A 13,436-nucleotide genomic window follows, 5' to 3' on the forward strand; every position below is an offset into this window, starting at 1 on the left:
TTTTGAGGTGGAGTCTTGCTCTGTTGCCCAGGCTGGAGTGCAGTGGCACAGCTCACTGCAACCTCCACCTCCCGGTTCAAGCGATTCTCCTGCCTCAGACTCCCAAGTAGCTGGGACTACAGGTGCGCACCACCACACCTGGCTAATTTTTGTATTTTTAGTAGGGACAGGATTTCACCATGTTGGCCAGGCTGGTCTCAAAGTCCTGACCTCAAGTGATCCACCCACCTCGGCCTCCCAAAGTGCTGAGATTGCTTGCATGAGCCATCGTGCCCAACCCCACTTTCCTTCTTTTGCTAGTTCTTCAACTTTCCCTTATTTGGGATGTTCCCCTCACTCAGCTCCTGTTTTCATCCTGCTTGTATCCCACCTTCTTCGTAGTGATAGTAGTAGTATTGCATGCCTGCTGTGAGCCAGTTTTCCTACTGTGTTTATGTGTATATTTTTCCAAGAGTTTAAAATAAGCCTGTAAAATAATTATGATTCTCCTTATTTGCAAATGAGAAAACAGTCAAGAAAGTTAAAAATTATTCAAAGCCAGCTACTAAGTGGCAGGGCTGAGGTTTTCCTGAGCCTGAACAGTCAACCCTACCATGTTGGTTTTCCCTGCTGTCCTCTGGATCCGATCAAACTCACTGCACCAGCCCCACTCTCACACCTTCTCCAGAAGTGCTCTTTTCCCTTGGTCGGGTGTGTCCTGTGTTTGGCAATCAGTCAGGTATAATTACCTTGCTACGTGCTTGGGTTGCTAATTCTTCTTTGGTGATATATCTTTTCTTCTTACCGAGCTGTGCTTCACAGGCTTTACACAATGCGTTTTTGTTGATTTTACTTAATTAATGATGTCCTGGAACAAGTGAGTTATTTCTCCTAGTTATATTTAGCCCAATTAGTCATTTACATCCTACCATAATATTTGCCTTCACCAATTGCTAAGTAGTCTTGCAGTCCTCCAGTCTTCTTTTTCTACACTTTTATTCCCGGGAAGGAAAGACAAAAGAAGCTCCATGGGTGGAGTCTGTAGTGTATCCCATCCCCCGCAAAGAAACCAACAGAAAAATTAAGTGGAATGAAAGACCAGGCATTGCCACTAAATAGTTTGGTACTTTGAAATGGATGCCAGTTTGGCTAAATTCAAGTGTTGTCTGTTAGACAAGGGCTGTTTGTAAAAGAATTGTGAATGTAGACATGCTCTGAACTGTGCTTCAAGGATGCAAAAAAATGTCGTTGAGACTGCCTTCCTATGTGCAGAGTGGAAAAAGGAGCATTTATCTTGAGAAAGAATAACTGCATCTGATCACCCTTTTCAATTCATTGATAGAGAAATATAATTAAAGATTCCTAACCTATTTCAGGATACCCATCTACCGTCTATATCTCCAGGACTTAGATAGCTTCCCCATTGCCGAGTAGTTCCCACTGATAGGCATACACTGAACTCTTCATTCATGATAACCATTGTTTCCATGAAATACATTGAAAATTTTGCACAGTTGCAAGGTACAGAGAATGGATTTTGAATTCTTTAGGTTGTACGAAGCATCCCTAGATGTGATCATGAAGTTAGACACCTGGGACTGTGGGAATAAGTCATGCATAAGAAGAGTGGTTTGGCAGAATTTTAAAAATAGACCTTCCATGCTTTGTGGGTATAGTTTCTGCATATTCTTGATCTTTGTGGTACCATTATATGGCTGTGGGAGGTAATCAGCTGAAGAGCTTTCTGGAAGGAGAAGCTTACTGTGGAGTGAAGACTGTGAATATGCATTGTGCGGGTCTCAGTCCGGCTGTTTGTATTGAAACATCAGAAGCTACACATTGTGGGAAAAGAGAAGGAATCTTCTGGTAACCAAAGAAGTTTGAGGTGAAATATGTCTCACTGTTTCATATTCAGCTGGGGAATGTCTCACTGTTTTATATTCACTTTCTTATATTTGCTGAAATAAAAACAAATATAAGGTAAATTTGATTAGCAGTAACCTTGTTGGGTCCTTTAAAACAGTGTTTTTCAAACTGTAGTCTGTTAATCTTTACTGGGCTGTGAAATCTGTTGTGGGTCTTGTTTAGCATTTAAAAATATATTAAATGTAAGAAAATATAGAATAGAAGGTAGAGGGAATGGCACATAGTAAGGGTCAATATCTTTTTGTGAAACTTATATGTCATATATACACATATATACTATAAAATATATTTTTTACTGTGGATCATGGTCAAAAAAGACTGAAAGCTATTTTAAGCATGGCTGTCAGCATAGGTTCCTAGGATATCAGACAGTGATGTGTAACCCTAACTGGATTCTTGGCTGAATGCTAGGGGAAACTGGGGCAGACTGAGGAGGAGTGAGAGGTGGCACAGTGGCTCCGGAGGCACCGTGGTGACCTGCCAATCCTGCTGTGCCCTGATGCTGCTGCCACCTTGGTGAAGACTAAGTGCATTACTCATTATATGTATAGGGTTCGCTGAGAGCTCTGCCAGCAGTTTAAGATTGGAGTCTTTGTTGGCAGGGCAGTTTCAAAGCTGAACATAAAAAGTGGTTACAGTTTTTTGGTTGAGGGGGCCAAGTGTAGGGGGCCCATGTAGAGAAGGATTTTTCTTGAGATCTCCTCTGTTTTTTTTTTTTTTTTTGATACGTAGTCTTGCTCTGACGCCTAGGTTGGAGTGCAGTGGCATGATCTCCGCTCTCTGCAACCTCCATCTCCTGGGTTCAAGCGATTTGCCTGCCTCAGCCTCCTGAGTAGCTGGGATTACAGGCACCCACCACCACGCCTGGCTAACTTTTTTATTTTTATTTTTTAGTAGAGACCGGGTTTCACCATATTGGCCAAGCTGGTTTCAAACTCCTGACCTCAAGTGATCTGCCCGCCTTGGTGTCCCAAAGTGCTGGGATTACAGGCGTGAGCCACTGTGCCCGGCCTCATTTTGTTTTCTCTCCTAACTCATATTTTGAGGCAATAGCTGAGTACCTTTGGTGCATAGACTGGAATGGACATTTGCCATCTGGGGGGTTGTCTAGCATCTGAACCTTCACTCTGTTTCTAGAGTGGTCTCCCATTGTTGCTATGGAAGCTGAAGGAGGTGCATACACATAACTGAGGGCAAACTAGGTTCAACCTCTTCGATTCTTCTTTCTCAGGACTTTGAATCTGGAGGGAGTGGTGCAAACATAGAGGTGGCTTGAGATCATTCCTGGAAGCAGCAGAGTTGGGAGTTCAGTCCTGGTGGAGGCTGTGCAAGCAGTGGTGTCCTTATCAGGCTGTTCCTCTGTCCTTCTGTCTTTCCCTTAAACTCGCTTTACCCTTAGGTAAGCAGAGCTGGTTTCTGTTGATTATACCCAAGAACACTGAGGGGATACAGGAGCCATGTTAGATTGCTGTCTGCCCTAAGTGAACTTAGTATGTGACAGGTGAGAGGAAGTAGATGAATGCTTGGTAGACACAAATAGTAAGATTTAGCAAGGGGTGGAAGGATTCAGGGTTGTTTCCTGTGTATTCTTTTAATTATGGGTACCTTCAAGCTTTGTCAGATGGCTTATCAGCAAGAGATTCTATGTCTTTACATTGTGACATTTTGGAAATACATGTTAATAAAAAATGAGCTGTGTTAGGTACAGCACAAAATGGTTTCAAACCTTTATAAGTTAGGGTTTCTTTTACTTCTGTTTCTTTTTTCAGTTTTAAGCGTTTTAAAAGCCCTGTGTATACTCACAGAAAACTGTTTTCCTAGTGGGTGTGAGCATTTTATTTTAGCATTAAGAGATTTAGGGAAATCTTGAATCATCACAACAACCCTGTAAAGTAGATACCTCTGTTATTCCGAGGAAACAAACTCAACAGAGGTTAAGAAACTGGCCTGAGGTCTCAGACCGTGGGTGTTGGAGCTGGGCTCTGGACCCAGGTTAGGGTGACTCCAAGAGCAGGCTTTTCACTGCTTCTATAAGGAACTATGGAGGGCATCTAATACTTTTTCATTATGCAGGATTTGAGCTCAGAGAGGTTAGGAGACTTGCTCAAGACCAGGCAGGTCCTAGTGGATCTGGGCTGGAACATGGGCCTCTTTCTGATTGGTAGGAAGAAGCTTGCACACAAGCTCTGTCCCTATTGCAGCCTCCCCTCCTTTCCTTGCTGTCTGCCTTTTGCCTGCATGATTCTTCCTGGTCTGCATACTCTTTCCTGTGCAATTGTCCTTGTGATTTTCCTTCTTCCTGGCTTTTTTTTTTTTTTTTTTTTTAAGAATAGCTGTGCCTTTCCTCTCTCTTTTTCAGTCTTCTCCATTTCTGAAAACTGAGAGCAGATTCCTCTCTCCTTGATCCCCTCTCAGCCCAAAGCATGGCCCTTGTGCCCTCTCTTTTTGACTCCCATGGTTCTTAATGTCCTCACAGCCTCTTCCCTGGGGTTCCTGTGTATATGTTAGTCTTCCCAGCTGTCAGTAGATTGTAAGACTTTTGGCATGCTCAGATACATATGTGTTACTTCTTTGGATTCCCCTAAGTCCCACACCTTGCCCAGGGCAGAGTGGTAAACAGAAAGGGGAGTGAGGCTAGAGCTGAGAAATGTGTTTGAGACCTATCTCACTTCTCACTGGCCAGTTGACCGTGGGAACGCCTTAGCCAAGTCTTCTCTTCTGAAGGGGCTGTGAAACTCGAATGTGGTTATAGATGTGAAAGCCCTTTTTAAGCCATAAAGCGCTATATAAATGCAAGGTTTTATTGCGATGGCACAAGTGCTTCAGAAGTATTTTTGGGATAAATGATTAAAAAGCACATATTGTGGCTGGGCAAGGTGGCTCATGCCTGTAATCTTAACAATTTGGAAGGCTGAGATGGGAGGATTGCTTGAGTCCAGGAGGGTGAGACCACCTTGGGCACCATAGTGGGAACTCTTTTCCAAAAACAACAACAGCAAAAATTGCTGGATGTGGTGGTGTGCGCCTGTTATCCCAGCTTCTTGGAAGGCTGAGGCAGGAGGTTCACTTGAACCCATGAGGTCAAGGCTGCAGTGAACCATGATTGTGCCACTGTATTCCAGCCTGGGTGACAGAGCGAGACTCCGTCCCCCCAGCCCTCCCCAAAAAAGCACATACTATGAAGACAAGCCATTCTCCCCGCCACCCCATGTTTTGAGTGTCCATTTGTGCCACCAAACCTTTGACCCTGGGGTAAGGATATGAATGGCTTCACTAAATCTTATATTCATTGCTCTTTAATAACATTTTGGATGTATTAGTGGTAATTAGTTTAAAAGAAGAAAAAGTTTTTTTTTAAAAAGGAAAAGTAACAAAGTCTCTTGGTACAATGTGGCTTTTAGGAAGACACTTACTGACTTTAAGCAAAGTACTGCATTTTATCAGAAACTGTCTCTCACTGAATGCAGGCTCGTTGGGAGCAGTGCGAAGCACCGAACCATTGAGCTGGCATTGATTATTTAATCATCCCTAGTTTATTGTAAATGAAGCAGCACTTACGGTTCTGGGGTATTCCTGGAATTGCTGCTATAGTTAGAAGTGAGTTATTCTGCGTGGCAGGAGTGGCATATAGAAAAGCCATAATTCTGACTTCCTGACAGGAAAAATAGCAGATTTTGTATTTATATGATGTCGTCCTTTTGGCTGGAATCCATCAGCTTTACAGTCTCTTGTGATGCTTTCATCAGAACTGTTATTCCACATCTCAGCATGGCAGTGGGGTTCCAGTAGCAATAGATACAAGTCATTTTCCATGGCTCTATGGGTGTGAAGCCACTGGCAGTTTCCCTGGCTTGTTGTGTAGGTTTGGCTGTTAGAAGGCTCCCTGTCCACGTGCTGCTAGGACTTTCCTCTCACACTGTGGCAGTGGTGCCAGGGCAGAGCATTAGTAGTGGGCAGGAACACAGGGAAGGCTGGGGCACTGCAGTGATTTTTTAAATGACAGTTCTTTCACTCTACAGAAGGAAGAACGTTGGAGTAAGATCAGTCTCCTGGGTGGTTGTTAGACTATGAAAAGTACTAAAAAGCCAGAGAAGACAGTGGTGTTGGTGATAGGAACAGTTCAGAGCAGTTTTTCCCGGCTGTGGAAAGAGCAGGGTCCTTGGAATCAGGAGTCACGTGTTTGACTCCTGGCACTCTCGCTGATTAGCCTAAAACCTCTTATGCTTTTTATGAGAATTAAGTGCAAGTGCCTAACTCCAGGTACAAGATATTGAAATGCTTAGTAGATACTGTTTTTTTTTTTTTTTCTCCTTGACTGGGACTGTATATTTCATCAAGCTGTAATCAAGTTAACAAATTATTGTCAAAATATGAGTGCTTACTGCATACTAAACTTTGTTAGGCACTTTATATGCATTAACTGACTTAACTCTTAATAGCCCAGTGAGATAAATGCTATTTTTATCTCCCCACTTACACCAAGAACATTGAGGGTTAGGAATATTAACTAACTTGCCTAAGATTGCAACAGCTAGTCCGTGGAGATGCCAGAATTCAAACCCAGTTCGCAGTGACTCCAGCCCGTGCTCTTTACTGCTTTGCTGTGTCATCTGAGCTTTATGAAATGGGGCTTTGATTTGTAACTAGGCTTTTGCTCAGAATCCCTATTTAGACTTTGCTCTTCGAAGCAGATTCATAGCCCGCTTCAGTCCTCTGCCATAAAGACGATTTTATATTGCATCAATACGTTTTTGGACACTTACACATCTGTAGCCTCTTGCAAAGAGGGCATTATAGGTACTTGATGAGGAATTTTGGAAAGTTTTCTTTGTTTGTTTTTAAAAAGAGACAACATCTTGCCATATTGCCCAGGCTGGACTCAAACTCCTGGGGCTTAAGCAATCCTCCTGCCTCAACTTCTCATTTAAAAGATCTTTTTAATCCTTGCACCAATCCTCTAGGCAGGATTTTTCCTCTTAGGTTAATGGGTAGGGAAACTGCCTCAGATGACAATGACTTGCTCATGGTCACACTTGCTAGTATAGAGTCAGTGGGAACCTACACACCTTGGATTACTGTGCTTTTTTCATTGCCTAATGTTGCTTACTTTGTATGTCATCTTTCATTTACAGCTGTTGCTGAACATACTTCTTGATCACCTAATTTGTGCTGAGGATAAAGCACTAAACAAAAGACCAAAAAAAAAAAAAAAATGCTGGTCCTCCTATAGTTTTCATTGTTGTAATAGGTTTCCTCACCGAAGTTGACTGATGCCTGCTGTAATAGTTTATTAAGACTTAACACTTTCAGTCTTAAAATTTCCTAAGATATTAAGAAGCTGATTTCAGGGCATTTTTAAATTACATATTTTTCTTTCAGTTTTTCTGAGTTCATACCTTAATTCATCAGCATTTTATTTGCATTTTCTACTTCAGAAATCAAAAGGTTTGATTCCTTTAAGGCAAACACAAAGTAATTCGTTGTAGGTGTGATGATTTCTTTAGTGAAAATGATGAGATATCCATAGTATTTTAATTCTTGTCATTGAGTTTCACTGTCAACCAATCTGTTTTTGACTGTAAAAATCTGGCAGTGGCCCTTGGCCAAAGCGGTCTCATTCTGATGAACATACTTATGAACATTAAAATAGTCTGTTTTTTTTTTTTTTTTTTTGAGACGGAGTCTTGCTCTGCCACCCAGGCTGGAGTGCAGTGGCCGGATCTCAGCTCACTGCAAACTCCGCCTCCCGGGTTTACGCCATTCTCCTGCCTCAGCCTCCCGAGTAGCTGGGACTACAGGCGCCCGCCTCGTCGCCCGGCTAGTTTTTTGTATTTTTAAGTAGAGACAGGGTTTCACCGTATTAGCCAGGATGGTCTCGATCTCCTGACCTCGTGATCCGCCCGTCTCGGCCTCCCAAAGTGCTGGGATTACAGGCTTGAGCCACCGCGCCCGGCCAAAATAGTCTGTTTTTCTTTGTCCACTATCCAAAATGTATGTTCTTCCCTTGCAGAGATACCAGTCTTTAAAAAGATGCCCTTGAAAATTTAAGAGTTCCAGTGTTTTCAGACAGATTTTTGGAATTTTGCATCTTGGAAAAGCTTGTGACATTTTATCTATTGCAGTGAGGCTTTGTTCCAACTCACAGAATTGTGTTTTGTTTCTTTTATTTTTTCCCTCGTTGAGAAAGTATCAGATACACTTGTCTTTTTCATAAGACTGTGGTAAACTAAAGCAATTTGAGTAACCCACAACATTTCCTTGATTTTTTTTTTCATGTAAAGCAGCACCTACAAAATTGAGCTACAAAAGTAATCCTTTGTAATGAAAAGAAAGGTATTTTCTTTCAAATCCTTGACAATTTTATAAATAAATTAGGGTGGAAGAATTCACTGCTATCATTAAAAACCTTCAGATTACTCATCCTGGTCCTTCCTGTTCTTAAAGCTTCTTTATAATTTGAGTTGGGAATTGAACCCAGTGAATCATGTTCTTTTTAAAGGGTATTTTGTGATTGCTCCTGGTGAATATTTCTAGCATTCATGATTTTTCCTTTGGTATATTGCAGCAAGAAACTTGAATTTATTTCTTGGAATTATCCAAAGTGTTTATTAATATAAACTGATCTTGCTCCTTTTCTGCCTGCTCTAAAAATAATCAGCTAGATCACGTTGTCTGGTTTATTTTAGAAGAAATATTATTTGGATGAAGCCATTACACAAATGCTGTAGCGCAAAAAAAAAAAAAAACCACTTGTCATCCTGAATGAGGACAGTTGTCATTTCATATAAAGTGGATCAGCAGCCTTAGGTTTAAAGTGCTTAGAACAGTGCCTGCCATGTCTTCTAAGTGCTATGTGGGTGTTTTCTATTTTTATCACCAGAATGGCAGTTTCCTGAGAGTAGCGATTTTGTCGTTATTGAATTGACATTCAAAAGCATCATAGTTAATGCATATTGTCTAGAAATTCTGTTGCTACTCTTGTTTTCTCAAATAGTTTAATCTCTAGGCTAAGCAGCACAAATGTATACCATTTTACTGTCCTGTTCAGTAATACTGGAGGTCAGTTTGAAGATTAGGTATAATGTGATTGCAATGTAGTATTACTTACAGAAGAGACAGAATGATTGGAAAACCAAACTCTTCTTGATTACTGGTTTTTGTAGAATTCTAGTTCTAGAACAATCTTAGTGGTTTTAGTTGGATCCTTGAATCTTACATGAGACTAAGAGAAGTTCATGACTCCTAAGCTGAAGTAACACATGGTCTGATGGTGCATATTAAAAAGCTTTGTAAGTTCTGGCCGGGTGCAGTGGCTCACGCCTGCAATCCCAGCACTTTGGGAGGCTGAGGCAGGCAGATCGCGAGGTCAAGAGATCGAAACCATCCTGGCCAATGTGGTGAAACCCCGTCTCTACTAAAAATACACAAATTAGCTGGGCGTGGTGGTGCATGCCTGTAGTCCCAGCTAGTCGGGAGTCTGAGGCATGAGAATTGCTTGAACCTGGGAGGCAGAGGTTGCAGTGAGCCGAGATCATGCCACTGCACTCCAGCCTGGTGACAGAGTGAGACTCCGTCTCCAAAAAAAAAAAAAAAAAAAAAAAAAAAAACCCACAAACAAACAACAACAAAACACCTTTGTAAGTTCTAAAAAGGTTTATGTGGTAGGCTTTCTGAGTGGAGCCTGAGCCTGGTGGAACTTACAGGTCTCTTCCTGTCCTCAAAGGCTCTGAGTTGTGACCCTTTCCTGGTTTGAGGCATGCTTTTCAGTACTCCCCTCTGGTCAGTTTTCGCTGATCCTCGGCAGCTGGTAATGGTGTGCTGTGGGGAAACCTGGGGTAGACAGGCTCCAGACATGCAGTTAGCAAACACTGCCTATGGACTGGCTAGTGCTGTTGGGTGCCCAAGTGTAAAAAGGAGTATTGTGAGGTTTTCCTGTTCGAGCAACTGGAGAGACCAGCGTAGCTCCTTTCTGCTACAGGACCTTTCCCCTACACATGCTGATCCTTTTGCTGAGACTGCTATCTCCCTGTTGGCTTCATGCCCCACCTCCCTGGACATCCATTGCATCTTAGCTCAATGTCCCTTCCCTCCTGAGCCCCAGACCAGATGACATTCCCTCTATTTTATGTTCTCTACTTTTCCTTCATAGCATTTTAGCTCTTTGTAATGACCTCTTTCTGTACATCTTAGTTTGATTCCATTCTTCCTATTGACTGTAAGCTCCACGTCAGCAGGGACCATATTGCTCTTGTCCTTTGAATTAGCTTAGTTTCTGCAGAGCTGTTTGAAAATACTTGTTGAAAGAGTAAATGTCTTAAGTGTAGCATCTGAAGTCCTGCTTCTGAGCAGAAGCAAGTCATTAGCATGTAGCTAGTTTCTAATTGCTGTTTTGAGGCAGGGCAGGGTGTTTATTCACGTGATTAAAACAATTGATTATGTTAATTTTTAAAAAACGTTCGTATAATGATTTTAATCTTGTTAAAATTGGCCATACCAAAATAGCCAAATCAAAGTCATCACAATCAAATTCATACTTGTCTCCCCTGCCAGGCTTTCCGTCATTACTTTTACTTAAGTCTTACCCACTGCAGAAGGCCTTCCCCAGCCAGCCCTTGCCAGTGTTAGTGACCAGAGCTAACAGCATCCTGACGCACTCACACTATTGATTTTAGGTTGCTTTTGTGTTTCCATTTGTGCTGTCTCCAACCTTCTATTGTAAGGCCGTGTGGGGATGCTGGCCTGGTGGCCTCAGAGGTAACCTATCTCCCTCTCCCTCTTTGCTGCTGCCCTGCAATGCCTGGGACTGCGCTCTTCCAAAAACTGGTTTCTGATAAAATGTGTTGAGCGGCCAGGCAGAAAACTGAGGTGATAATAATCACTGTTAATTTGAGAACAAATTTTGAAGCACCGAGGTTGGTGCCTTATTATTTGCAAAAATAATTTGATTCTACTGTTAAAGAATTTGTGAGAAGCAACAAGGAAAGCTGTTGAAATAATACAAAGCTCTGTGTGTGTGTAGACAAGGTTGGGGGAGGGTAATTCTAGAAGGAATGAGAAATTAAAGTGTGCATTTTTGGATGCCCTAAACTATTGTTCACAGAATCAAGAGAGGGGTTGTTGATGGAAAAAGCACAAAATCTTCATTTACATTGGACAGGACACTCCATCTCAGGAACCAGAAATCCCTGGCTTCCTTTCTCGATGAGGTGAAGTTATTATCCTCTTTGACGTTTGCACCCTAAGATGTCTCTCTGTCCTCTTGATGTCCTGGGTCATTTTTTTTGTTTTGTTTTTTTCCTTCTTCCTCCCAAATGCTTTTTCTTGCCTGCTTATGGTTTGGGCTGCTTCCTTAATGAAAATGCCCTCTTATTTTCAGATGCAATTACCTCTGCCACTGATTTATTAATTTTTGTCTTTAGCTCTTCTCTGAAGAAGCTTTAGAAAGTAGAGAAGAAAATCCAGTCTGCTTCTTGGGGAACACTGGACAGCTGAATAAATGCAGGTATGTAGATTTGCATATTTTTAAAAAAGGAAAATATCTGGCTTTAAAAAAATTGATGAAACCATGTTCTTGAGGCTGTAGGGCTATTGGTGCTATTGCCTTTAATTTTTTAAAATTGATGTATTTATTCATTCCCAATGTTGAGTATGCTGGTTAAAAAAAATCCCAACTACGAAAGTATAGGAGGTACAGAGTAAAAGTTAAACTTCCCTTATAATCTCTCCTAGATGTTCACCACTGTTAACAATTTATTGTATGTTCTTCCAGATTTTTATATGCATGTGCATAATCATATTATACATGTTGTGAATATACATGATCATACTATCCATATTATGCTTTTTTCACTATGCAGACTGTCCTGTGCATCTTTCTGTGTTGATTCACATACAGCTTTATGTTATCCTTTTTGACAGCCACATAGTAGTCCTGCCTGTTTTGTTTAGTGAGTCCTCTCCTACTGGACATTGTCAGTTGGATTTTTTCCTATTTCAAACAATGTCACATCTTGTAAGTATATAATTACATGCGTTTGCCTGTTTATTTCCTTAGAGTTAAAGGGTTCAACACTGTCTTTGGATTCTTCCCCTGTCACGTCTATAAAGAATCTCAAGGACAAAGATTTATCTTGCATTATGAAGCAGGCTTTTAGCTACTCTGTTTTCCATCACAGTTTTTCAATGTGGGATGGGGTTAGGGGTTTAGTGCCAGGTTTTCAAGTGGTCTTGCTTGTTGATCTGAATTTCAAGGTAAATTACGAACTTACTCTTTCAGGCTGGTTTCCAGAAGATTCTGGTCTTCAGATTTATTTGGAAATTAAACAGTTAAAATTGAAAACCTCTCAGTTTGTAGTGTTGAGGCATATCTGGTTAATGCCCCTCTTTTCAGAATCTCTCCTCACCCGGGGATCTAATAGACCAAGCAAATGAATTTGGTGAAGAGAACTGTGACTGCTGTCTGCCCTGTATGACTTTTCTTGTTTGGGGGAGCCTCCTTGGGTCATTCTGCAAGCACCCACTATGTGTAAGCCTCTGTGTTTCTTATGGATGTAGAGACAGATGAGTCAGTTCTTATCTCAAGGAACTCACAGCATGTGCAAGTTAGAGAAAGACAGATAGGCATATGAGTAAGATACTCAAATTTACTGTGGTTAGTGCAGTGGGATAAGTTTAGGAGCAAGAAGCGAGGGCCTTAGGGAACGGGATGGAGGTTCAGAGAAGGCTTCCTGCAGGAGGCGATATCTGAGCTGAATTCTAAAGAAAGTTTAAGTGTGCCATGCAAGGGATAAGGTAGAAAGATATTCCTGTAGAGGAATCAGTGCAAGTGAAGGCAGGAGGGTGAGAAGCAGCATTGGGTAGGGGAGGATACGGTAACAGTGACAGCCTTGTGGGTTTCAAGCATGAAGCAAGAAGCTCAGAGTGATAGAAGATAAGGTGAGGAAGGCTGGCTGGCCAGATGATGGCGGCGGGGCTCTGTTTCAGAGTCTCAGAATTACTCTGTAGATTAATGGGAAGCCCTTGGAGGATCTGATATGTGTTATGGAGACATTAGGGGTTTAAGTGAAGGTTGGCTTGGCAGACAGGTTGTGTTAAGTGAAGGTTGGCTTGGCAGGAAGAAAGTAGTAGGAGTGTGGGGTCAGCGAATTAGTTTGTAGCCCATTGGTACTGGACAAGAAGAAGAAAGAATGTGTAGGACTTTCCCTTGTTTCTTTCCTCCTTTCTGGCCTTGCCCAAGGCTAAGTTGCCGAGGTTGGTTGTTGGCCCTAGTTGCCCTCCCTTTGGAGGGTGCTTCTGTGAATTACTTACTTGCAAGCTTCTCACCAGGGTTTTCTAACTGTTCCAAGCAAGGCTTCCTCCTGCCCTGCTGCTGTGTCAAGGTCCTCCTGCTCCTCCTGGGGTGATAGGAACCGGGCTCCATTCATTAATTGTTATGGCCCTTCCATGTGACTTACGAACATGAATTGGTCATCATTTTTGTGCACTGTCTCAGGTGGGGATGTGAAGAGAGATGATATGGTTCATGCCCCCAC

General features: G+C 42.0%; 1 protein-coding gene across 2 annotated transcripts in view; it reads left to right on the plus strand.

Moving 5' to 3' along the window:
- The window catches only part of JAK1 (Janus kinase 1), a 128,432-nt gene that overhangs the window by 64,352 nt on the left and 50,644 nt on the right, over positions 1-13,436 (plus strand). For both annotated transcript variants that reach the window (XM_010370709.2, XM_010370711.2), the window contains exon 2: positions 11,325-11,407. In XM_010370709.2, the coding sequence (XP_010369011.1) occupies positions 11,402-11,407 (6 nt within the window). In that variant the 5' untranslated portion in view covers positions 11,325-11,401. The remainder of the gene's footprint in view (positions 1-11,324; positions 11,408-13,436) is intronic.

The sequence above is a fragment of the Rhinopithecus roxellana genome, chromosome 12 (genome assembly GCF_007565055.1).
Source record: "Rhinopithecus roxellana isolate Shanxi Qingling chromosome 12, ASM756505v1, whole genome shotgun sequence".
NCBI lineage: Eukaryota > Metazoa > Chordata > Mammalia > Primates > Cercopithecidae > Rhinopithecus > Rhinopithecus roxellana.